This window comes from Lissotriton helveticus, chromosome 11 (genome assembly GCF_964261635.1).
Source record: "Lissotriton helveticus chromosome 11, aLisHel1.1, whole genome shotgun sequence".
Lineage (NCBI taxonomy): Eukaryota > Metazoa > Chordata > Amphibia > Caudata > Salamandridae > Lissotriton > Lissotriton helveticus.
The window spans coordinates 1,056,249,720-1,056,275,842 of NC_136072.1; the positions used below are offsets into that span (position 1 = coordinate 1,056,249,720).

At 43.6% G+C, this 26,123-nt stretch overlaps 1 protein-coding gene across 2 annotated transcripts in view; it reads right to left on the reverse strand.

Annotated features, from left to right (window-relative positions):
- The window catches only part of ZCCHC8 (zinc finger CCHC-type containing 8), a 309,991-nt gene that overhangs the window by 210,589 nt on the left and 73,279 nt on the right, over positions 1-26,123 (reverse strand). For both annotated transcript variants that reach the window (XM_078667571.1, XM_078667572.1), the window contains exons 5-7: positions 5,839-5,916; positions 3,386-3,489; positions 2,661-2,729 (exon numbers count right to left, since the gene is read on the reverse strand). In XM_078667571.1, the coding sequence (XP_078523697.1) occupies positions 2,661-2,729; positions 3,386-3,489; positions 5,839-5,916 (251 nt within the window). The remainder of the gene's footprint in view (positions 1-2,660; positions 2,730-3,385; positions 3,490-5,838; positions 5,917-26,123) is intronic.

Below are 26,123 nucleotides of genomic sequence, written 5' to 3' on the forward strand. Positions count from 1 at the left end.
TAATGGTAGGATAAATACCTGTGTACTCAGTCCGTCACGTATTACGATGTTGGAGTCTGTTAAGGCGGGGTCGCAATCTACAGTTTTGAAGAAAGGTGCAGCTGCTGCAGCGGGGTTATCTAGGGACAAAGTGAATGTATGTATAGTGCATCAGCATGGGCATGATGAAGCAGGTAACAAACAACTGTGTTTACAGACATGGTAATGTAGTGGGGAGGGGTGAAACGGTCAGAGCAGTAGCAAAAACGAATAAGGTACCTGTATGGACGATCCGCCGGCTGTTGCTATAATTGGGTCTGTGGGTCGGGAACTTGTATCAGCAGTGGGGATAAGATGCAAATTCCGTGGGTGGAATGATCTAGGACCCAAGAAAATGTATATGCAAGTATACGGACAAAGACTTTGGATAGAGCAACAGGGCTCTGAGAAACCGGGGATGATAGTACGTGGGGCGAGTGGGGCGAGTGGGTACCTGATTGAAGAGTCCCGCATGCGATCCAATGGTGGAGTCCTCTGGCGTCTCGGTAGTGCATCCGGGTAGGGAGGAAACATCCGGGAAATTGAAAGTGTTTTTATGCACGCGTTGCGCGCGCAATAGAGCCGAAGGAGGGGGCGTGTCACAATTCTAAACATCCGAGAGGGAGGAGGGACAAAGCGTAATTTGCTGGGCAGTTCTAAATGAGATGGCAGACATCTTGGAACAGGGAAATACTATCACAGTACGCGTCACCGTTCTACATATTCAAAAGTGAGAAGGGACAAAACGAGATTTGCTGGGCAGTTCTCAGTAAGATGGCAGACATCCATATCTAGATGATGATAGCAAGGTATGGTTTGTGTCCCCTTGAGGCAATTCTGTGTCTGTTTTTAACCACAAAAATCACAAAAAATTGTAAAATAGGAACACTATGTTTTTTTGAATGTATTTGTATACGACATTATACTGACACTGATATGTATCTTTATGTATTTTCTGTTTGCATAGGTTCATTTGGAATATTCATGGCTTCCTGATGAAGGCCCTCAGCCGAAACGCGCGTAGTACCTTTTAGCCATGTTTTTAGATTGAACGGTCTAGTTGGACTAATATCCAAAATAAAATCTCCACACAATGAATTGTAATGCAATGTATAACTAATGGAAATGAAATAATGTACACAACATTGCATATATGTAGATTGTTCATCACATATATACAGGAGATAAAAATGACTGCTTTTTAAATGATAATTGAATATCAAAAAATAAAAAATATATTTTTGTACCATGCATCTTGCCCAGATACATGTCTGATGTCAGTTTAGTCCACTAATTATTCTTTTTTCCTAATTAACTGTCCTTTCAACTGGTTGATATATCCCGAATTAGGAACTATAGTCGGGGATACCCCCTTCTTTTTCGCATACATCGTGCTAGACTATCCCTGATGGCTTTCTTGGACTTGAAGGATAGACAAGCCTCACAGTCGTCCTCTCGATATTCTGGAGAGAGGCACAGATTACAAACAGGATGGAGGTCCGAGTGAGGGAATTTAGCACCACACCGGGGACACTTCTTAAAAGGAGTCCATTCCATCGACGTCCTTTACCAGTGCGGGTAGGCCCAACGGCCCGCGTCGAAGATCGCAGATGTCGAAGTTTTTCGAGAGCAGTCGTCGAAAGGTACGCATCTAAAGGTACGCGATCGAGACAATACCGTTGGTTAGCGGTTATTGCACGTCAAAAGGGAGTTCGACAACGACGGGGAGCGCAGCAAGTCACATCCGAACCCGATGGAGGAAAAAAACAATCCAACGATGGAGCCGAAGCCCATGCGCACTGTCAACCGAAGGAGGAGTCACCAACCTCGTGACTACAAGACTTCTTCTAAGACAAAAACATGGAAACTTCTGAGCCCAACACCAGATGGCGATCTATGCAAAAGTGTACAATCAGCAGCTCATATGCCTCGAACATAATATTCCCAATGAAACATCCCTATTGGAAATAAATGAGACTAAAAAATGTGTCATATAATAAGGATACTCTTGCAAGAACCCAAAAAAGTAATACAAGTGATTAATAAATTAAATTTAAACATAGTTCGGAATAGTATACTCCCTCAGAATTAGTATAACATTTATGAAGTGTGTGCGAGTATGCACACTTTTTAAGAAACCAGTAGGACAAAAAAAAAAATTTAACCAGAAGTTACCAGAAGCAATATCAATTCCACAACTAAAGATGTAAATGATTGCTTCTTTTGGGCTTAAGAAGTAGTTACTGAGTGAATCAGTCGGGAATAAGGCTGTTGTCCTTGGATATAAAACAGGAAAGAATACATACAAAAAGGTTGGTTTATGGATAAGAATTATTTAGGAAGAGCTGTATTGGAATGGAATCCAAAACCAGCAGTAAGGCACCTTAAACCATAACTGAGGTGCTATGCAATTTAAAAAAAATAAAAATGCTTAAGAGAAAAATTATAACGCAAGCACAAGAAGGGTGCATTAACCACCTTTCAGTTAATGAAGCATTCGTAAAAAGGATGTTCCAAGATTTTAAGCGGTCCACAGGAGGTGGGGGGAGAGGGGTGACTTTCTGCCCAATCTTTTTTGGGAAATAACCACATTGTTCTAAACAGGCTGAACAAAATGAAGAAAATGCATTAAGACAACCAACCTTTTTGCCTTTGCTTGTGGTACGTCTTGTCCCTCAAGAGAGACAATCTGTGTAAACATTTGATGGTACCTAGTAAAAACTGTTAAGGTCAACTATCAAAAACAAGTTGAGACAGAAAGTGGTCCAGTACTATACAGACCTAGGCCCCGATTTCGAGTGAAGGTGTCATTTATCATCCTGGACTAATAATGAAACCACAGGGTACATTACTTATCAGGTGCAATAAATAACACCAATTACGATTTCATGGGGAAAACCATGTCAATTTCAGTTTAACACACCCAAAATCCACATGTTCTGGTAAATACTGTATGTTCCCCCCCCTGTTAAATTTCGGCAGGTTTTCTAATTATTCCTCAATTACGAATAAAGTACCAAGTCACTCCAACAAGGAAAGAGTGTCTGTCACAACAAATGTAAAAATGTCGACTAAAACGATCTCACGTCATTACTGGGCTAAAATGTCAACCACATTTGAACCTCAATTAAAACAAATGTGAAGAATGAAGCTATAATCGGGATGTGTGGCAGTATGCAGAAATGATACATAACTACTTGCAGTTAAATTGACATTTACACATTCAATAAACTTATTGAGGAGTAAGAGCGCAAGTATTGAAATGAATAAATGAAATGTGTTAACTAAAATCAACTAAAATGCCAATCACAGAGTGATTGAAGCACAGTAAGTTAGCTCATGTCATGGCAATAGCAGAAAAGGATACTTTGGTACTTCCCAGCCTTCTGTGAGTTGGGGGTTTTCATCTAGTAAAGGCTGTCCTAGCTTATCAAGACAGAAATTGGTAAAGTACAGCACGCTTCCGACCACCTGCAGACAAAGCAAAACGGGCAATTAAAAATTGCATTCAATCGGTCAATGTGAAGTGATGAGCATTTCTTGCATGAGATTAGGGCTTCTCCTTGACTAGAAGACCAAATGTCTCCTAAATGCTGAGGGCAAGATACACAACATCCGTAACATACACTGGTCTCTATCAACTTCATTGTCTAAGGGAAGCAAGGGGCAATGGTCCTGAAAGATAAAGTAGGTTTCAGGGCACCTGAGGCGCAAACTTAACTGGCACACCAAGGTACCGCAGGATTTCCTTAGGTCTTCAGAAAAGGCAGACTTGCTCAGACACAGTAACATGAATAGTTCTAGTTTCAGTATGTTGGAGATTCTTTCAGTGGTAAGGCAGTGTCCTAATCTGAAAATAAAATCTCTCGTTTTTTTGAGGTCCAGTATTTCGAATCAAAGTTACAATCACTAGCTGAAGACTGAGATTAACAAGAGTCTATTACAAGTGTGTCTTGGACCCCTTTATGTCATTTGCTGTGAAGACCATCATCCACAGCATGTAAAACTGTAATCACAAGGCAGTCGCTCCGTTTCAGAGTACTAATTCCTCAATATCTAGGGGACAAAGGAAACCTATCTAAAAACTTCACTTCTCTTGTTATAAGTCTTCTTTCAATAGCGACTGGTATTGATTTACTTTTAACAATGAAAAGCTCATTTGGCCTCCACTTAATTTACAGCCTTGCTTTCAGGAAGGCGAGGGGATGTTTTCCCAGAAAGAGCCAAACCCAACCGCAGGGTCACAGATGTCCCACCCTCCCAAGACTTCTGTAACAGACTCTGCACCTTCTTCTACCAAAAGATCAACACCATCTACTACAACTTTGACACCCAAGACAACCCCAGGGTGCCAGCAACTAACACAACCGACGGTAACCCTCCCTTACGGACTCTGCACAGCTGTCCCCTCTCACCACAAACATCATAAAGACCATGAAAAGCATCCACTCTGGAGCACCTTCAGAACGCTGCCCATACAGGACACAGAGCCGCCACCGCACCCGAGCTATGCTGAAACATCAACTTCTCTCTTAAGACCACCACCTTCCCGGACATCAGGGACCACGGGCACAACATAGTCTCTTACGCAGACTACACCCAGCTGATCCTCTTCCCTCACCAAAGAACCCATTGTCACCAGGAACAACTTCCATGAAGGAAAGAAATCAGTGTCAACACCTGGATGAAGGACAGTTGCCTGAAGCTCCACTCAGACAAGATAGAAATCTTAATCTTAGGAGCCTCCCACTCCGCTTGGAACGACTCCTGATGGCGCTCTGCTCTAGCAAGTGCCCTGCTCCCACGTACCATACACGAAACCTCGGCATCGTACTGGACTCCTCGCTCACCATGGACTGCCAGATAAACAGTCTCTTCGGCCTTCAACACACTCAGTCTGCTTCGAAAGATCTTCGGATAGATCCCCACTGAATCCAGGAAGACAGTCACCCATGCCCTCATCAGCAGCAGACTAGATTAGGCCAATGCACTATGCCGGCGTCACCCAGAAACTCATCGGCAGACTCCAGAATGGACCCGAAAACCACAGCAAGACTAATCCTCAACATCCCCCGTCACAAGTCACATCACTCAACACCTCCGCGACCTCCACTGACTCCTAGTCTACAAAAAATAACCTTCAAACTCCTCACCCACGCATACAAGGCCCTTCTCAATGCCAGACCCGCATACCTGAATCACCACCTCACATTCCACACACCTAACGACACCTCCGCTCGGCCTAGCTTTACCTGGCTACCGTCCCACGGATACACATGACTAGACCAGGAAGAATGTCATTCTCCTACCTCGCCTATAAGACATGGAACACCCTGCCGATCTACCTCCGGAAACCACCCTTGCTGGCGCAATTCAGGAAGGACCTCAAAGACCTGGCTCTTCCGATGAACTCGGCACTTAATCTGATCCGCTAACCCCCACAGAGCCTTGAGACCCTCGTGGATAAGTAGTAGCGCTTTCTGAACCCAGATTGAGTCAAAAGACGCAAGTAAAAAAAAATATGAATCGGGGAAGTAAATGTTGAAGTGATAAGCAAAACAAGCCTAATTGAGTAGCACAGTTCACCCACCTACTGCAAGAAAAGATAGAGAAACTAAATGCAAAAAATAAAAATAAAAAAAAAGACTACTTGAGGTGGTGTATCATGCTTAAGAATTGTATATGCTTAACCTAACTGGGTTTCTAGAATGAATCAAAATTCAGACAGCAAGACCACAAGCAAACAGAACAAAAACGCTTCCATGAAAAGCATCAAAACACAAGATAAAACATTTTTTTAAAGAATCAAAGCGCACTCACCCGGAAGGCGTCCTTTATTTTCTTCATAGTGGAAATGCTTTTAGAGTTATCATCCTCTTCCAGCAGAATACTTGAGGGCTAAAATTAAAAGTGCAAAAAATTGAGGCACAAACTTCTGGTTTGACTTAATCATACATCGGTTTCCCATATTTGTTACCGAAAGACATTATGTGATCCAAAGAAATTCAGTTTGCAACCTCCACACTACAGGCAGTCTGGTAATTCATTGCAATTTCCAATCAACTTGAGGGAGAGACAAAAGCTGGACAATGAAGAAGTCTCAAACTGCCACACATGCAGGTATACACTAATCTGTTGACCTTAACTAACCAACTGAAATAGCCAATGTCTAAGGTACAAACACACAGATTCATAGCTGACCGCAATGCATAAAATAGAAGATTCTGTTTTAGAAACTGAGGCATGCATGAGTTAAAAAACATTACTACTTGGGACTCCGAACCCAGCAGGAAAAGCTCCGTACTGGTCTGCTTGAATCCTCTCAATTGCAAGGTTGATCAGGGAAATTAATGTAAAAGTGTATTCAAGGGGGCCGTGTCCAAAATGGCGACCAACTAAATCACACATATCGGAGCTCTGCCGGATTTTTATGCCCAGCAGAGCAGGCGCGGTGGAGTGCAGTGCTGGTTGCCATCCTGGACTGCGCTCCCCATCCCGCCTCCCCCCCAAGGAGGTGCTGGCCCACCACCTGGCCTGTGGATAACAACGGAGACCGAGTGTTGCAGGACACGAGGCACAGGAACTGGTCTTGGATAGTGATGGAGCAAGGATTCGCACGTAAAGCGACTTGCTTGTATCAAGAACCTCAAATAACCTTAACAAAATGTAATCAACCTGTTTATGTTACTAATATTGCACATTTTACATTACACGGGGTGTCCCAGTAACGCTTGCCTATGTGTTTACTTATCCTAAAACGCTTGCCACTAAAATGGCCGCTGCTTAGCAGGAATTTCTTCTGCGCATGCGTTGGTCACACTCACGTGACGTACTCGCAGTTCTGGTGGGAAATCTTTGCGCTTGCGCACTAGCTTTAAAATGGCCGCTTTGTGTTCTCACATGCCGGAGCTTGCGCTGCAGCTTTTTGCACTGCTGTTCGTTTTGCCCTAATCTTAATGCTATAGATAGTATAAAGTAAGGGGAATCATATAGGGATTCCTGGTATACAGTGTATTCATTTATTTCTGTGTTCTAAATTGTTTTCCTTTACTTTTCATGTATCGTAATCCTTGGGCATGAGGGATGGGAATACTCCATATTGAACAGCCTTTCTGCACATGACAGTTTTCCGCCAGAGGATGAACTCTGTGACATTGAACGTGCGCCAACCCAGAGGTCCCCGCCAAGATGCGCCTGGGAAGATGCACCTTCGCCTAGTAGAAGAAGCTGAACTGTCCTGCAGTTGAAACAATTGTATATAAACTTTGTATTCTTCATTGTATTTTGTAGAATATGTCATGGGAACCCCAAATTCAATGGGAGGTCCCAAAAGATGTTAATTTGGACTTGAAAACGTCAAATCCTGGTTGGTGTGTTGACCGGTCCTACTTGAGGACCAATCGAAATTGGGGATTCTTACACTTGCAACATTTGGGGGGTGGTACACTGACCCGAAAACAGTATAACTAGCCTAGGTTTAGCTAGAGAAATTGTCCGACTTGTCTGAATAGCTGACCTGTCACTGACCCAACGCACTCAATAGCCGACTGATACAGAGAGCTGCGGAGCACTCTGTCCGTATATCCATAGACCCAAGCGGGGTTTTGGAGACCTTAAGTGCTGGCGGAGCACTTTGCTGGGGAATTCGATAACCCAATCGGGGTTCTGACTGATAGCTGCAGAGAGGGTGGAGCGCAGGCGTTGCTTCCGAACTGCGGGTGCTGGTCTTACCTTGGTGGTCCTGTCCTGATCCTAATCTGGTTTTCCTGGGGTGTCCATTCTGCACCTGCTGGCCTACTGGCGTCTATCTTCCTTGGGGTTTTCTCCTGTCCTTAACTGACCCGTGGCCAGGGTTGGTCTCCACACCGTACTAGGTAAATATAAATCTGAGGGAACCCATTTTGCATTCTCCTTTTCCTTGCTTCGAATAAATTCGTACTTGCCTTTTATTCCTTTTTCTTACCTTCCCTTTGCTGACAAATGATAAAGTCCTACGTTGTAGTTGTTATACTAGCATGTTCCAAATTTTCCCCATCCTATAAGTACTGTTCTACATACTGTCCATAAATTATAGATGTTCCTTTTCTTTACCCATCCTTTAGTCGATTCAAGTAATTACACCGTCTTATTAGTATGGTCCATTCTTACCTTATCTATAGTTCCTCTTCAAGGGGAAATACTTCACTGTGAAATTCTAGTATGTTCCTTATTTTTCCCGTCCTTTAGACATCATACCGAGTCTAAGCTCTGAAACCTATATTAGTATGTTCCCTGTTCTTACCTTCCCTTTAGACTCATAAATGGTTGGTCTTATCTACTTACTATATGGATATGTGCTTTTTATAATCCTAGTTATTGACAGTTTACTTGCTGTAAACCTTATACCTTCTGAAACTGACGAATTCTAGATAAAGGTTTTAAAACTTCCCGAGTCTGTGGTTATTACATGAGTGCAAAGAATATAAACGGTATTGGTTTTTTTTTGTATCTGCCTTTCTTTTACAGCTAGCTCCCTTATCCATGGTGATCATAGGTACCCGTAACAGTGGATTGGTAAGTTGGGTACAGTGGAAATAAATAGGAAGGAACAGGGTTACTGGTAGTTGAGTGTAAGGTTACCCGATTAATGAATATGGTGAATTGAATTTATGGGCCCGATGCGTATATGGTAAAATTATAAGTCGGGTGACCTGCGCGCTCTATCAGTAATTTTCTGGTAGCAGAGGAAATGGTTAGGGACTAGTTAAAGGTAGGTAGGACTAGTTAGGATAGGTAGGTCATTTGCTGCCAACTGTGAAAATGTATTTGCTGCTAAATTGATCGATCAACTGTACAATTGTTGCTTATTGCTTTGAAAATTATGAAATGTTTTAAATTGTTTTTCTTGCGGATATATTGATAAATGTTTTAACAAAACTCGTTAGTGATTGTTATACGTTTGTCTGGAATCCCCGGGGGCAGAACAGCGGGTGGTGAGGAGAATCCACGTCGCAGTGAGGTCAGTGGCTCGAGGAAAATTGGTGCAGGTTAGGCAGGACTGGAAGCACTAATTAGGGTTTTTCTGAATAAATGTTTGAATAAATGGTAGCAAAGAGTTCGCTGGCAAAACTTCTATTGTGATAACCTAGTAAGGGTCACACGGGAGGAGTAGCAGTTTCGTCTAAGCTTGATTGGTAGCAAAGGAGTTCACTAGTGAAACTTTTGGCTTAGTATATATCCCAAAGTGGATGAGTCGAAAGGAGTAGCAGGTTCACTAATGCTTGTGTGAAGAGTAGGCAGAAGGGATCTACTCGTAGTATTTGAAAAGTAAATAGAAGAAGTTTACTTGCAGTAAAACAAATCTTTGCTTTCTAGACAGTGGCGAATGCGTTTGTTGTAAATTAAATAAACCACTTGCACTTTAAAAGGTAGAAATCAAAGCGTTTCTTACCTTGTGAAGGAGGGAGTCAGTTGCGGAGCTGCGCGGACGTCACTCATTGCCGCGCTGGTATTGGTCGAGACAGCGGGCGTGTAGCTGAGACGGAATTGTAAAGGAGGGGTGAGCACAGGAGCGTGAGAATTAGTCTACGAGAAACGCCGCGCACCCATTGGTTGAGGTTATTTGAAATTGCGCATTTGATTGGTTGCACAAAAATAAAAAAGACGCCTTTGTATTGGAAGTGATTTTGTAAACAAAAAAGTAAGTTACGGAAAAGTATATGTGGCATACATAAACTCTGGAGACTAGACCTGATCCAAGATATCGAGGGTTTGCTAAAGAACAGTGGAAAGGTCGTAACTGTAGCATTATGTACGGAAATAAGAGGAAAATGACCTTAGTAAACAAAGTAAAGAATTATTTCAAGAAAGACAAGCCTATCAAAACTAGAGAAGGAGTTACTCCCGCATCATTCATGATGTTTGATAAAGGATACCACTCTTGTGTATGGTTGGAACATTGGGTGGAATATACTAAAAATGACGGAGTATTGGCATTTCCGTTAGATGGTACATTTAATAGCAGGATTCTGTTCAATTTGAGAACCCGAATGAATGATTTACATCCCAGACCCAGATTAACGCAATATGAGGCCTTAGAAGAATGGGAGATAGAGGCTTTTGAGCGAGACAAACCCAGAATGGACAAAGGGTTAACCAAATGGTATCCTAAAGTAAATAAAGAAACCCGAGAAAGCAAAATGAAAAAATGGAGACAGAATATGATAGTAGAAGGATTGTACCCTGTAATAGCCCTAGAAGCACCCATGGGAGAGAAGAGGACAGAGAAAACAAAGTATTTGATGACCTGTGGGGATTCAGATGATTATTTGGAGGAATTATAAATGAAGAATCCACCTCCTTATAATGAGGGATCCAGATCCTCAAGTGTAGGAGATACCTGCCTAAGACCAGCTTACCAGGAGGGATCAAGATCCCTAGATGCGAGAGATAACTGTCTACGACCTCCTTATCGGGAGGAGATAAGACCTTTGAGTACAGGAAACCCTTTCCTAAAACCTAACTATGGTGAAGGACCAAGTATGACGCATCCAACTGCCCCGAATTATGCTCCCACTCTTACTCCGCAAATATTGCATGAAACTAATATGGAAAGAGTCCTACAGGATAGAGAACGAGAAGCTATAGTTAAAAAGAGAACAGAATTCATTCAGAAAATCTCCCAACTAAATAAGAGTCCTGAAGCCTTGACAATTCCAGAAACTATTGGACCAGTTGTTCCTTTGTACGGGGATAAACAGGGAAGTCCAAAGATTCCAATTGTTACCCCATCTGTGGTACAGCCGAGAAAAGAGCCCTTAATTGTAGATGATCAGGCAAGTGAATGTGAATCTGTGATTTCCTTGATGGATTTGCCAGTAAGGGAACCAGAGAGGGGTTCACAGAGAAAGAACACTCCTTTCGCTTCAAGAGATGTGCAGATTGAGTCAACTTCTGGTACTAGAAGTGCCACAGTAGTGACTCCTGAAGAAATTGAAAGATGGAGCCGAGAATTAGAAAAACTAAATCCTGAGCCGAAACCATTAGATATCTATAAACTAAGAATAGAGATAGAAGAACTATCAGCTGGAAACGTGGGGTTGGATAGACTGAACAACCTAACGGGGGAAGAATTGTTATTCATTTGTAAAAGTCTAACCCGGAATACCATAATATTCCATGAAAAATTAATGGACACTGCGGCTAGTATGGGAATAGATGTTAGTAAATCAAAAGTTTTGCAAAAACCCTACAGAGCAGAATTCTCAGACAGAGATTTGGAAAACATGAATGTGTCAGGGACAAAAGGTACAGATCAGAGAATTGCTAAACCGGTTACAAAAATGGGGAGACTTAGATAAATGGAAAGCCAGGTGGGCCAAGAAAATGGAAGATAATAGATCAAAGCAAATAACACCCGAGTACGTGTTAAAAGAAGCAGACAAGGCAGAAAAATGTTACCCTATGCGAGAAGTGCCAGGTGGAAAGTATGTCCATGTTCCATGGTCCCGACAGGATATTGTGTCCTTTACCAATGACTTCCCAAAATTACGAGAAAAACCTGTAGATTGGTACCGACAGGTCGAGAGATTTGTGAAGGTTCAGAAGTGTCTGTGGAAAGATTTAGATGGGTTCTTTGACATTGTAGTTCCCGTAGATTTGTGGACAGAATGTAAAATTGCTATTGATTGGCCTAGTGAAGAATACCCGAGAGACCCAAACACTCGGGCTCCTTCTGCAGAAGTAATGAAAAAGTACAATCAGGTAATATTACATTTGAAAGGAAAAGTGCCTGCAAAAGAAACTGATTAGACCCGAATAGACAGAACTACCCAGAATAGAGATGAAACTGTGCATTCCTATTATGAACGACTGTTACAGGTGTTCAAGACGTACAGTGGTCTGGACAACATTGAGATGAAAGACATGACCCATTTCATTTATAGATTTATGCTAGGATTAGGACCTGAGATTTCCCAGTGGATCAAAGACAATAAAATCTGCTGGCAGTCTAAATCAATTGATGAGGTCCTGAAGTATGCTAAATATTGTGAGGATGAATTAGCGGATAAACGAAAAGAGGTAAAGGAAAAAGTCATGTGGGCACAGGTGAAATTAGCCGAACACCAAGAACAGCAGTTAAATAAAATGACCAATAATCAGAATCAAGGCGCCGGGTGGGGGAAAACCCAGAGTAAAAATGAGCAGAGAAGAGGCCAAAAAGAAGTTCCCCTGTCACGGGTGCGGACAGATAGGTCACTGGAGAGACGAGTGTCCAGCTGTACAGAATGGTAATGTTCAAATAAATGATTTAAATCCACAGACGCAGAATGAGAAACCACGAAAGACCCAGCAACAGGTAAAGCAGAATCAGTTGCCTCGTGCACCTAGACAAAATTATAGGAGCAAAGCACAACAGGGTGAAGACACTGAAGTGTGGGAAGGAAGTGTTAAATGACACATTTCTCTGTGATGACACCTTCTGACGGTGCCTGAGGGGGGAGGACGAGGAGTGCGTGCTTGGCGCCTCCTTGCCGGTGGACCAGTCAGGGCCATACATTGAAGGAAAGGTTGAAGGAAATGACGTCACCTTTCTGTTGGACACTGGTGCTACCCGTTCTACTGTGAGAACAGCAGACGTTCCAAACCTACCCGTCTCGGGAGAAGCAATCCAGGTAGTTGGCGTTTCTAATCCGCTAATTAGTACCCCAGTTACTAAACCTATGGAGATTAAAATTGGAAATTTTAAAGAAATGCATAGGTTTGTAGTATGTCATTCCAGTCCTGTAAACTTGCTAGGACGAGATTTGTTGTGTAAAATGAACTGCACTAACTTTTGCTCACCAAATGGCGTCGAAATTCAGACCCCAGATGAAGATGGAATTTACAAATTAATGTTAGCAAGACCCGACTCAGAAATTAAAAGACTGACAATACAAGACTTACCTGAAGAGCTCCAAGAAACAGTGAAACCAGAAGTATGGGATTTTACTGGAAAAGATGTAGGATGAATGGAAAATGTTGATCCAATCAAACTAGCCATAAAAGAAAATGCAGTATACCCAAATATTAAACAATACAAAATGAGTGCAGAAGTAAAAGCAGGAGTTGCCCTTGAGATAAAAAGATTGTTAGAAGCAAATATCATACAGGCAGTGATGAGCAGCCCATGTAATTCGCCCATAGTTGGAATCAAAAAGCCTAGTGGTAAGTACAGGGTAGTACAGAACCTGTGCAAGGTTAACAAAATAGTGGTTCCTTGTTGTCCTGTCGTGCCAAACCCTGCTGTGATTTTATACCAAATTCCATGGAATGCTGGATGGTTTACAGTCATTGACTTATGTCATGCATTCTTTTCAATTCCATTGCATCCAGCCAGCAAATTTATTTTCTCATTTGAATTCGACAGTCACGTGTATGTCTGGAATTGCGTCCCTCAGGGGTATACAGAAAGCCCCTCAATCTTTAATCAGATTCTGAAAAAGTGCCTTGAGACCCTAATTTTGCCCGGAAAGTCAGTTTTGGTGCAATACATAGACGACCTATTGGTGGCGTCTAAAAGTCGAATAGACTGTGTAGCTGACATCATTGCCTTGCTGAACCATCTAGGTGAAGGAGGACATAAAGTATCACCAGAAAAGCTGCAATTCTGTGCCACATCAGTAAAATATCTGGGGCACCAGATAGAGAGAGGTATCAGAAAAGTCACCACGGAAAGAATCAGGATAATTCGAAACATGGAATTGCCAAATACCCAGAAGGAAATCAGAATGTTCCTTGGAGTTGTAGGGTACTGCAGGCAGTGGATTGTGGGATTTGCAGTCCTAGCAAAACCATTGATAAAAATGACAAAGAAAGGAGCAAGTGATCCAGTAGAGTAGGATGACGAAAGCATGACAGCTTTTACAAAATTACGAGAATGTCTGTGTACTGCTCCTGCATTAGGAATGCCTGATTATTCCAAGGATTTTGCACTGTTCTGTGGCACACAAGACAATTGTGCACTTTCAGTCCTGACCCAAATTCATGGTTTGACTAGACGTCCAGTGGCATACTTTTCTTCCACATTGGACCCAGTAGCAGCAGGATTACCTGGATGTTTGAAAGCTGTAGCTGCAACTTGCATGAGTCTTGAGCAGAGTGAGTCCATGGTTATGGGACATCCAGTAACTGTATATGTTCCACATTCTGTTGTGATTTTACTGACAAGGACAAAGACCCAGTATATCTCACACCTAGTCGGCTGACTAAGTATGAGAGAATCCTTGTAGGTGCAGGGAACGTGACCCTTGAACGATGTGACATTCTGAATCCAGCTACCTTACTACCAAATTCATTTGCAGCAGAAGTGAGGGAAGAATTTGCACATGATTGCATTGACTTGACTGAATTCAGTACCAAACCACGCCCAGACATCAGAGAGGACCCCCTGTACAGTGAAGATTATGAGCTGTTTGTATACGGCTCATGCATGAGGATGGTGGCCTAAGCGCTGCCTACTCCGTGTGCACTCTAGAGCGTCCAGTGGAAGCATCCTATTTGTATGGAGTCAAGTCTGCACAAATAGCTGAATTAATTGCATTGACAAAAGCTTGTAAATTTGGGAGAAATTTGAAAATAACCATATACACTGATAGCCAGTATGGTTATGGGGTTGTGCAGGACTTCGGCCAGTTGTGGCTACAAAGGGAGTTCCTGACTTCTTCAGGCACCCCTATTAGAAATGGAAAATACGTGCAGGATTTACTGGAATCAATCCAGTTACCAAAAGAATTGGCTGTGGTCAAGTGTGCTGCTCACAAATCTGGCAATGACAAAGTGACAGCAGGTAATCGATATGCTGACCAGTTAGCCCAACACTGTGCAAAATACCGAATTTCAATTAATATAAAGGTTGGGGGAAACGGAAACAGCTGCCAACTTTTGATGCTAGAGGGAGTGAATACATGGGAGGAAGAGAGAGACTTACAGGAAGCAGCAGAGCCACAGTAAAAACAAAGATGGAGAAGCTTTGGTTGTCGTAGGAGAGGTGCAGATGGGGTCATTGTTTACCTTGATGATATGCCTGTGTTGCCAGACTGTATGCTTGCCCCTATGGCTAGGCTGATACATGGAAATACACATGTAGGCAGAGATGCGATGATTCGCATGTTCCGCCAGACATGGTTCAATTCGAAATTCAAAGTGTAGCAGAGGCACTCTGCCAGAGGTGTTTGACCTGTCAGCAATTTAACCCTGGAAAGAAAACAATAGTATTGCCAGGGAAAATTGGAAAGGCAGAAGGCCCTTTTATCAGACTGCAACTTGACTTCATTCAGTTGCCCCCTTGTCGAGGAATGAAATACCTACTTGTCATTGTCTGCCTGTTTTCAAAATGGGTGGAAGCTTTCCCTGCACGTAGAAATGACAGCATCACAGTGCCAAATTATTACTTAGGGAACTCATACCTCGTTACGGTTTCCCAGTCTTAATTGAATCTGACAGAATCTGAATGAAATAATAAGTCAAATCTGTGAAGCATTCAAAATCACGCAAAAACTGCACTGTGCATATCGTCCAGCGGCTTCTGGAGTGGTAGAACAGATAAATGGCACAATCAAATCAAGATTGGGAAAGATGAGTGAATACACTCAACTGGAATGGCCAGATGCTCTGCCTCTTGTTTTGATGGGACTCAGAAGTATTCCAGATCGGAACACGGCTTGAGTCCCCATGAAATCCTGATGGGAAGAGCAATGCGGCAAGCATGGGTGCCAGGATACAAAATAATAAGCATATCTGATGATTTGGTACTGGAATACTGTAAAGAGCTGGCTGACCAAGTGCGTTCTCTCTCTCGCCAGGTTGGGGGAGAAGACGTCGCCAGGCCAAAGACTCCAGCACGTGGCCTGAATCCAGGTGACTGGGTCGTAATAAAGAAGCACACTCGGAAAAGTTGCCTTGAACCCTGGTGGGGAAAGCCACGACAGGTGATCCTGGTAACCACCACAGCTGTAAAGTGTGCAGGAGTACCTCGCTGGATCCATGCCAGCCACACGAAGAAAGTGACTGAACCTGACGAAACTGAGGCTGAAGGATCCCAAGACATCAGTCCTGAAGTAGCTGAAGAAGTACTACCTAGCTCCAGTCAAGAAGAGTGGGTTCCATTAATCGATCTGACAATCGACCCTATACGAACTAGAAGTCAAGCCCAGTTAGATAGACAGTGGAATAGAGAGGACGAGATAGGTGAAGAAGAAGCTACTCAGATCATCGAAATCCACGTTAAATCTGATTCTGAGGAGGACCAGATAGGGGAAGAGCAGGTAATTGACACTCCACCCAGAACACCTGCACCAGAAAAGGGACAGATCGAGACTAGGGCGGAAGTTCAAGCGGAAGAAAAACAAGAGCTCGAAGAGCTTGGACAGGAACAGGTAGGATTAGACAATAGTGTTCAGGAAGAAGAGATCGAAACAGATCAAAGCCGAAACCAGCATATACCTGAACAAGGCCAGTTTAGGGACCAGGCAGAAGAAACAGATACAAGACCTGGACCTAGCCAGTTAGGGAGCAATACTGAGGACGAACTTGATCCCAATGTGCCACAACTGAATGAAAACAAAAGTGTGTTTGAAGAAGGCCAAGACACAGTGCCAGTTAAAAGACTAAAGAAAGGTGACTCAGTACCTAGATTTGTGAAAAGGCTGAGATTGCGTCTGAAGACGATAACCGAGGAGCCTGAACAAATAAATGAGGTCTCGAGTCAAACTGACCCAGTGGTGACAAAGCCAAAAAGAAGAAGTGCTCGCATCAAAAAGCTGAACAACAAGTATTCGAGCCCTGAATGGACCTACTTTGTACTAGAAGAATTTGAGAATTTGGAAATAAGTGACAAAAGTAATGAAAGTGGTGAAGAATTGATTGCTGAACAGACCGAAGAAGAAGCAGAACCACCCTGAAAAAGTTACTCGAGTAAGCAAGTTGTACAGAGTTAAAGAGGGGTTAAGGCTTCTTTTGAGCGAAAAATGTCTGATTCTTCTGAGAATGGGAGACCGAGACGAAGTTGTTGTAAAACATGCTGCCAAGTATGTTTATGTAGTGTAGCATTAGTACTGATACTTTGGATAGGACTAACAAAAACTATTCCTTCTATGATGAGTAAAAACCAGAGTTTGTACCCGTACAATAACTTGCCTGACGACATTGTAGAAACACACACTAGGATTACACCACAAAGAGTAGATGCATTGGAAAAACCGCTTAGCCTGAAACAAACAAGCAGAGATTTAAGAAGCACCAGATGAGGAAGGATTACACTTTAACAAGATTAAGAACAAAACTCATTTAAATGTTTTCGCAAACCTGTTATTGCATTATGTAGAAACTATGGAAATAGACGACTGTTACGTCTGCATGAAGCTACCCACTTCCGTAGCTGAAGGTGTGACTTACAAGCCTTTAGACAGCATCACTTTTGGAACCGCCAACGCGTTTGCAGCATAGCCCTCAAATGTTTTTTCATATCGGCTTGCTTTAAATTTAAATTTAAAAAGACTGATAGGACCCTGTGCAACTAGATATCCTCATGCAGATTAGAATGTATCATCTTCTAACCTGTCATGTATGCTGCTTGAGTGTAAATGACGGTAGTATATTTAATAAAATGACTTGTAAAAAGTTACTATCACTCTCCACCCTTTTTTTTAAAGTGCATTTAATGTTTACATTATGCACACAAGTTAAGCAAGAATACTGTTCTATGAATCATTGTGTTGAATTAACAATCAACACTATTTCGTTTAAAAAAAAAAAAAAAATATATATATATATATATATATATATATATATATATATATATATATATATATATATATATATACACAATGATTTGGACTTGATTTTGAATACTTTTGTGCACATATTAAGTCCTTACTACTCTCTGACCATAATAAAGGTTTGAGACATCAGTTTAGCCCTCTTAGGTCTGACGAGATGACCCTTAAAGAGGTTCCAATTTTTGGATTCAGAAATAAATATGAATGTCTTCTTGCTATACAGCAGGTAACGCTTATTGTTTGTCCTAGGTCGTTCCCTTCGTAAACTGACCTCGCTACGAATAAATGTGATGTCCCATACCACATGAATTAAGGACCAAAAAGAGAAATTAAATGTAAGTAGCCGATAACCCAATTAGGCTGATCTTTTTAACCATTATGTAACACCTCTTACAAAAAATCCCTGTTGCCATATTTTTACAGAAATTGCAACTGCGAATATATAAGGGGTCTCTGACTAGAAACTTACGCAGTAGATGTAAGTATAAAAACAACTAAGATAAAAACTTAAATTGTTCCTGCAGTACATTTGTATTGATAAAGCCATCTTCTTAATATTTTTAGTGTCCTCATTAAGGATTTACAAGACAATACCAACTAGTATAGATCATACGAACTGTTCAAGGTATGTCCTTAGACCGTATATACGGATATTTTTGTCATCATAAATAGAACGTCGTTCCTTTCTTTTTGCTGTTCCTCCCCTCTCTGTTCCTTCTTGTGAAAAAACGTATTGTGTAAAAAAAGACTAGTATGATACTGTTAGAAAACTTAGTCTTATAAACTGTGTTGAAGTCGATGTATGATGTTTTTAAATCATTTTCTGTATATATTTGTAAATAGCTCCTTTTTTATATGTACTTTTGTAGCCCTGAAGAAGTCCCTGGATGGGACGAAACGCGTTGGCGGTTCCAAAAGTGATGCTATCTAAAGGCTTTTAAAAGATTGAACAATAAAGAACTATTGCAAACTAGAAACATCGACTTGTTCGTAAATTTGGAAAAACTGTTATTGATTTGTCTATCTGTAACAAAGGTTTTGAAGTGTGCTGGGCAAAGGTGTATTATTAGATTGTTGAGGGTTGGTTTTTCGAATCCACCCTTAAACTAAGGGAGTATAGGGAATTGTACTCTCAGCCCTTAGCACCTTCTCCATTTTATTAATACTGACAGGGTACTTTTTAGACTGGTGCTGACATCTAATGCTTTGATTCCCATTTTTGTTTGTGAAGGTGTGACTTACCACCACTTGCCCTTAACCTATGGAATTTCCTGTAGTATAATAACTAGTTTATTCTATAAAAGGGGACCGTTACAGTATTATTACTCAAACTTTGACGTGACAATTTCCGAACTTCCTGTCCGAAGAAACCTGAACCCTGTACATACGACTAGAGATGTAGCTAAATACAGGAGTGATTATTTTCTAACTGTTGGAAAAATTAATATAGATGATGCACACAAAAATAACCTGACCTGTTCTTTACATGAAAAGGAGAAATATTTTCTGGATATGGTAGAAAAGAGAAGAGAGGGTTTCCAAAAGAAAGCCAAAGACAAGAACCAGAAGGTGCCTAAGTGGGCAGAAAGTATAGGGAGCACCCCAAATGGTGGAGCGAATGCTGCGATGCTTCTGGATTTCGAAAAAAAAGAGAAACTCTGTCTTAAAAGAGAAATGACTAGTTATTATAACAATATTTTCATTGGTTCCAGTGAATGCGAACATAATTACAAGGTAATTGGAGGTTGGGGTTTCAAAGATGGGACAGAGCCTGTGTTTCCTGGAATTTATTTTATTTGTGGGAATAAGGCTTACTTCAAATTGCCCGACCATTGGTTCGGGAGTTGCTATCTTGGTATGGTCTTCCCAAAGATATACCATGTGGGGAAAATCACTGGAAGCACTGAACAGACTAACCAATTAGTACGCGCTAAAAGAGAAAGTGCTGGTGAAATTGTAGGAGATATTTTTAGTGCAATGATACCTGCAGTGAGAGTGGTTCTGAACACACACAGAATTTGCAAATTGTCAACAGTAGTGGATCGGTTATCTACTGACACTGCTGGAGGTTTCCTGATGGTCAATACCGAAATGGTTTCGGTCAGATCAATGGTTTTACAGAATAGACTTGCTCTTGATACCCTATTGGCAAAAGATGGCGGAGTCTGCAGAATGTTGAAAGCGCAACATTGTTGCACTTACATACCTGATAAAAGTGTAGAGATCAAAGGGTATGTAAGGAACATTACTAATTTGGCGAAGGAACTCAAACCACTGGAGGTTGACAGTGCCTGGAAGAGACTTACTGATGGTCTCTCCGCCGTAGGTCATTGGTTTGCTAATTTAGGTAGAAGTTTTCCGATTAAAGTACTGATGCCAATTGCGGGAATAGGTTTAGTAGTATTCATCATATTTATCTGTTGTAAATGTCAAAAGCACCAAAAGAAATACACTGAACAAGAGAGGAGTAAAAAGAAAACGTGGATGAACTTGAATTAGAGGAACTGAATAATCAGATTTATAAAAGGGTGAAAAATTCTCACCCCAATAAAGAGAAACTGAATCGAATATTCGAAGAAATTGAACTTGGGGAAATGTGAGAAGTTGGCATCTGGTTCCATGAATTTTTGATGATATAAAATATCATCAAAGAGGGGATTGATGGAGCAAGGATTCGCACGTAAAGCGACTTGCTTGTATCAAGAACCTCAAATAACCTTAACAAAATGTAATCAACCTGTTTATGTTACTAATATTGCACATTTTACATTACACGGGGTGTCCCAGTAACGCTTGCCTATGTGTTTACTTATCCTAAAACGCTTGCCACTAAAATGGCCGCTGCTTAGCTGGAATTTCTTCTGCGCATGCGTTGGTCACTCACGTGACGTGACGTACTCGCAGTTCTGGTGGGAAATCTTTGCGCTTGCGCACTAGCTTTAAAATGGCCGCTTTGTGTTCTCACATGCCGAAGCTTGCGCTGCAGCTTTTTGCACTGCTGTTCGTTTTGCACTAATCTTAATGCTATAGATAGTATAAAGTAAGGGGAATCATATAGGGATTCCTGGTATACAGTGTATTCATTTATTTCTGTGTTCTAAATTGTTTTCCTTTACTTTTCATGTATCGTAATCCTTGGGCATGAGGGATGGGAATACTCCATATTGAACAGCCTTTCTGCGCATGACAGTTTTCCGCCAGAGGATGAACTCTGACATTGAACATGCGCCAACCCAGAGGTCCCCGCCAAGATGCGCCTGGGAAGATGCACCTTTGCCTAGTAGAGAAGCTGAACTGTCCTGCAGTTGAAACAATTGTATATAAACTTTGTATTCTATATTGTATTTTGTAGAATATGTCATGGGAACCCCAAATTCAATGGGAGGTCCCAAAAGATGTAAATTTGGACTTGAAAACGTCAAATCCTGGTTGGTGTGTTGACCTGTCCTACTTGAGGACCAATCGAAATTAGGGATTCTTACACTTGCAACATTTGGGGGGTGGTACACTGACCCGAAAACAGTATAACTAGCCTAGGTTTAGCTAGAGAAATTGTCCGACTTGTCTGAATAGCTGACCTGTCACTGACCCAACGCACTCAATAGGAGACTGATACAGAGAGCTGCGGAGCACTCTGTCCGTAATATCCATAGACCCAAACGGGGTTTTGGAGACCTTAAGTGCAGGCGGAGCACTTTGCTGGGGAATTCGATAACCCAATCGGGGTTCTGACTGATAGCTGCAGAGAGGGTGGAGCGCAGGCGTTGCTTCCGAACTGCGGGTGCTGGTCTTCCCTAGGTGGTCCTGTCCTGATCCTAATCTGGTTTTCCTGTCCTGGGGTGTCCATTCTGCACCTGCTGGCCTACTGGCGTCTATCTTCCTTGGGGTTTTCTCCTGTCCTTAACTGACCTGTGGCCAGGGTTGGTCTCCACGCCGTACTAGGTAAATATAAATCTGAGGGAACCCATTTTGCACTCTCCTTTTCCTTGCTTCGAATAAATTGGTACTTGCCTTTTATTCCTTTTTCTTACCTTCCCTTTGCTGACAAATGATAAAGTCCTACATTGTAGTGGTTATACTAGCATGTTCCAAATTTTCCCCATCCTTTAAGTACTGTTCTACATACTGTCCATAAATTATAGATGTTCCTTTGCTTTACCCATCCTTTAGTCGATTCAAGTAATTACACCGTCTTATTAGTATGGTCCATTCTTACCTTCTCTATAGTTCCTCTTCAAGGGGAAATACTTCACTGTGAAATTCTAGTATGTTCCTTATTTTTCCCGTCCTTTAGACATCATACCGAGTCTAAGCTCTGAAACCTATATTAGTATGTTCCCTGTTCTTACCTTCCCTATAGACTCATAAATGGTTGGTCTAATCTACTTCCTATATGGATATGTGCTTTTTATAATCTTAGTTATTGACAGTTTACTTGCTGTAAACATTATGCTTTCTGAAACTGACGAATTCTAGATAAAGGTTTTAAAACTTCCAGAGTCTGTGGTTATTACATGAGTGCAAAGAATATAAACGGTATTGGTATTTTTTTTTTGTCTGCCTTTTTTACAGCTAGCTTCCTGATCCATGGTGATCATAGGTACCCGTACCAGTGGATTGGTAAGTCGGGTACAGTGGAAATAAATAGGAAGGAACAGGGTTACTGGTAGTAGAGTGCAAGGTTACCAGATTAATGAATATGGTGAATTGAATTTATGGGCCCGATGTGTATATGGTAAAATTATAAGTCGGGTGACCTGCGCGCTCGATCAGTAATTTTCTGGTAGCAGAGGAAATGGTTAGGGACTAGTTAAAGGTAGGTAGGACTAGTTAAGGTAGGTAGGTAGGTTATTTGCTCGCGGGGTGCGGCCGCCACCCCTTGTATCGGCAGCGGGTGAGTGTGCGTACTGCTTGCTGGCGGAGGGGGGGGGGGGTGGGGGGGGTGGCACAACAGAGCAGGTTGGGACTGGGGCTGCCCAGCTGGGTTCCTGGAGATTTCCCGAGGCCCCAGAGTAGTGTGAATGAGGTTGTGGTGTGTCCCGCCCCCATCAGCCTTGATCGAGTTGGCATAACTGTCGGACACAGCTTCCTCGGGTCTGCACCACATCTGGCTCTTGCTGCCACCAAGGGGAGGGGGAGGGGGGGAATTAAATCCTAAGAGGCGTGGAGTGACCTGCGGCCTACTGCCCTACCTAATAAACATGCACAGCGGTGCCCTCAGCTGCGGTGGCAGCAGCCTTGCAGCCTATTCTATATTGAGGTGACACAGTTGGGCCGCTAACCCAGGAGGAACACACAGCACATACTGGTCTTGTCCCAGTCCAGCAGGGGAGAGTCGTGCCGTTGACCCACAGATGGTGAGCCGGCCCGTCACTAAGACACGGATCCCACCCCCACCCCCCCCACCCCTTCCTCTTCCTTCTTCATCTGTCTCCCCACCAGTTGACCTCAATCCTTTTACTGTGGTCGCTCCAACTCGGGTGTGGGGCCGGAGCGTCTGAGACTGCCAGGGTTGGGGACGCTGTGCTCCCCGGTGGACCCGCGTGCCTGGAGGCCTCCCTGCATCATGCTCGGAGTCAGAGGCCGCTTGCATCTGTCAGTTGCAGCAAGGGTTCCAGATCAGGCTTGGGGTGCACTTGGAATTTCTGCCTGATCGGAAGTGAGAGGTCCCCCGTACCTGGAGATTGAATGGGCCTTGCTGCTGGCCACACTTGGGGTGTGAGCAGAGGAGGGGGTCCTCATCCACACCTGACCATGTCCTCCCTATGCGCAGAGAAGAAAGAACCATCAGTCAAGGACATCTTTGCTAAATCAACCTCTAAGAAGGGAGAGTGAGTGCTTGGTCCTGTAGCATCAGACCCGCATTCAGACTATACCAGAGCAGGTAATGCTGACCGGGACGACTACCCCATCACTAAGACATTTCTGGAGCACTTATTTGAACTTTGCTGGAGGACTTCGCTGGTTTCAACCGTGATATAGCCTTTGAATGTAAGGAAATACACCAAGACATGGAGGCAATGGGTATGATAGGGGAGCTGCTGGCAGCCGCAGATCACGGAGATTCCAGCAGAGCCCCTTCCTACCGACAGTGCCTTATTGAGTTACCCGGTGACATAGGCCCTAGCAATGGCTTGTTGTTCGACCCCAGGTGGAGGATATATTTGAGTGGTTTCTCTTTTTTGCTCTTTACTACCACTCTCCTTTGTACTCTCACTTTCTATTCCTCTCAGGTTACCGTTTTTCCCCACACCTTGTTGGAGGCCACGCGCACCCCTCTATTGGAGGTACACTGCCATATCTTACCCAAGTATTTGTGTGGTGCTAACTGTCCTTAGCCTCAATGTTCGAGGCCTTAATGCCCCATCTAAGCATTAAGCCCTCATTTCATTCCTCAGGGACACCAAATGTGACATTTGCATGTTACAAAAAAAACCATCTACTTCAGGGCGATTGGCGAAGGCTGCGCTCCCGATAGTTTGATCGCCAATTCTTTTCCTTTCGGGGGTCTAAAAAAGCAGGAGTTGCCATTCTACTTGCCACCCAGGGCGGGTGGAAAAGATTTTCTGGACATACCAGGCAGATTACTAGCATTGCAGGTCCTACTTTTTGGCACTATATACGCCCTAGCCACGATTTATGGCCCTAACGAATACCAGGAACTTTGTCAGGGATGCCTCGAGACAACTGACCACCTCAGACTGGGAGGTACTGGTGGGAGGGGATTTCAACGTGGTTATAGATGCACGTAGGGATCCGACTACCCCCAGGATGGGTCAGACTGCAGGGGCTTACCATGGGCACCAGGCGTGGTTTAGAGAAAGGGGGTTTAACCGAAGTATGGCGACATAAGCACCCTGCAACCCTAGAAGGAAAATGCTACTTACCAGTATGCATCTGTTCTTGGCATATAGAGCTGCAGAGTTGTACACTTCGCATTAGATCGCCACCTGGTGTTGGGCTCGGATGATTGCATGTTGTCGTCTTGGAAGAAGTATTTGTAGTCAGGAGATAGGGGACTCCTCCCTTGAACGATAGTGCGCATGGGCATCAGCTCCATCCTTAGATTGTTTAACGCCATGATGGGAAATGATTGAGTTAGTAGAAAGAAGAAAGGATGTCCATGCGTGTATATCTAATTAAGATAAAACTGGAACAGACACAGGTCCCGGGGAGGCGGGAGGGCGTGTACAACTCTGCAGCTCTACATGCCAAGAACAGATGCATACTGGTAAGTAGCATTTTCCGTTCGAGGCATATGAGCTGCAGATTGTACACTTAGCATCGATTGTGCAGCAGTGTCTCCCCTAGCGGTGGTCACCTGTGTCTGTTGCAGTAGTTTGAAAGAGTTTTAAGGACAGCTTGGCCTACTGCAGCGGATTGACGTGTGGCGGCTGCCGGGCCTCGAGGCACGGTGCCAGCCAGGTGGATGCCCGGCTAGTTGCTCGGAGACAGAGGTTGTCTGGGCCTTACGCCAGCCGGGGGCGGTCTGCCCTAACTGGCTCTGAAGAGCGGGTGGCAATTCATGCCGGCCCCCATGTTCTTTGGGCTGGTCCTCCCCACCTCTGGGGCACGCCCGGGCCCGGCCTTCTGACCTGAAAATATATTGCATGGCTGCAGTGGGGGTGGTCGGAGCTGCGCACTAGCCATACACAGCAAGGAGCCTACGGGGCTCTCTTCCACCATAGTGCGTACGGGTGAGACACCAGTGGGCCCAGATTGTGGTGGAGGTGGCAGGGCCCTCCCCAATTGACCCTTGAATCCCCTCCACACCTTGAGGGTATAACTGGCAGACCCGGCCTAGTCCCCAGAGCTGGGGTAGCTGAACATCCTATGATAGGACTGCACGGGGGTGGGTGGGAGTTTATGCCATCGTGCCCAGGAAAAAAGGATTGGGCCCTACCCCGGACTGCTTGTGTGGGGTGTTTGGGGGGGTGGGGGGGTGGGGGGGGCTGGTGGTCCAGCGAGTCTGGTCTCAGTAGGGGGGCCTACTTAGTTGGCCGTCGCGGGCTGCAGTGTTAGGCTTGTTGCAGCTTGTGGCCCAGGACACGTCGAATTCCGAGAGGACCGGCCTGTGGTGTCACTCATGTGATAGCTGGCAAAGCCGATTCGAGACGCCTGATGACCCGCAGCGATCGTCAATCTAGAGCGGAGCGCACACCCCCCGACCCAGCTGAGGACATCCTGAGACCTCTGGCCAACCCTTCCACGGCGCTGAATCATGGACTAAAGCTAAATGGGGCAGGAGCCAAACAGAGCACCCTCGACCATTACAGCCAGGGTCCAGGTGGAGGCCGCACGAGTGGAACC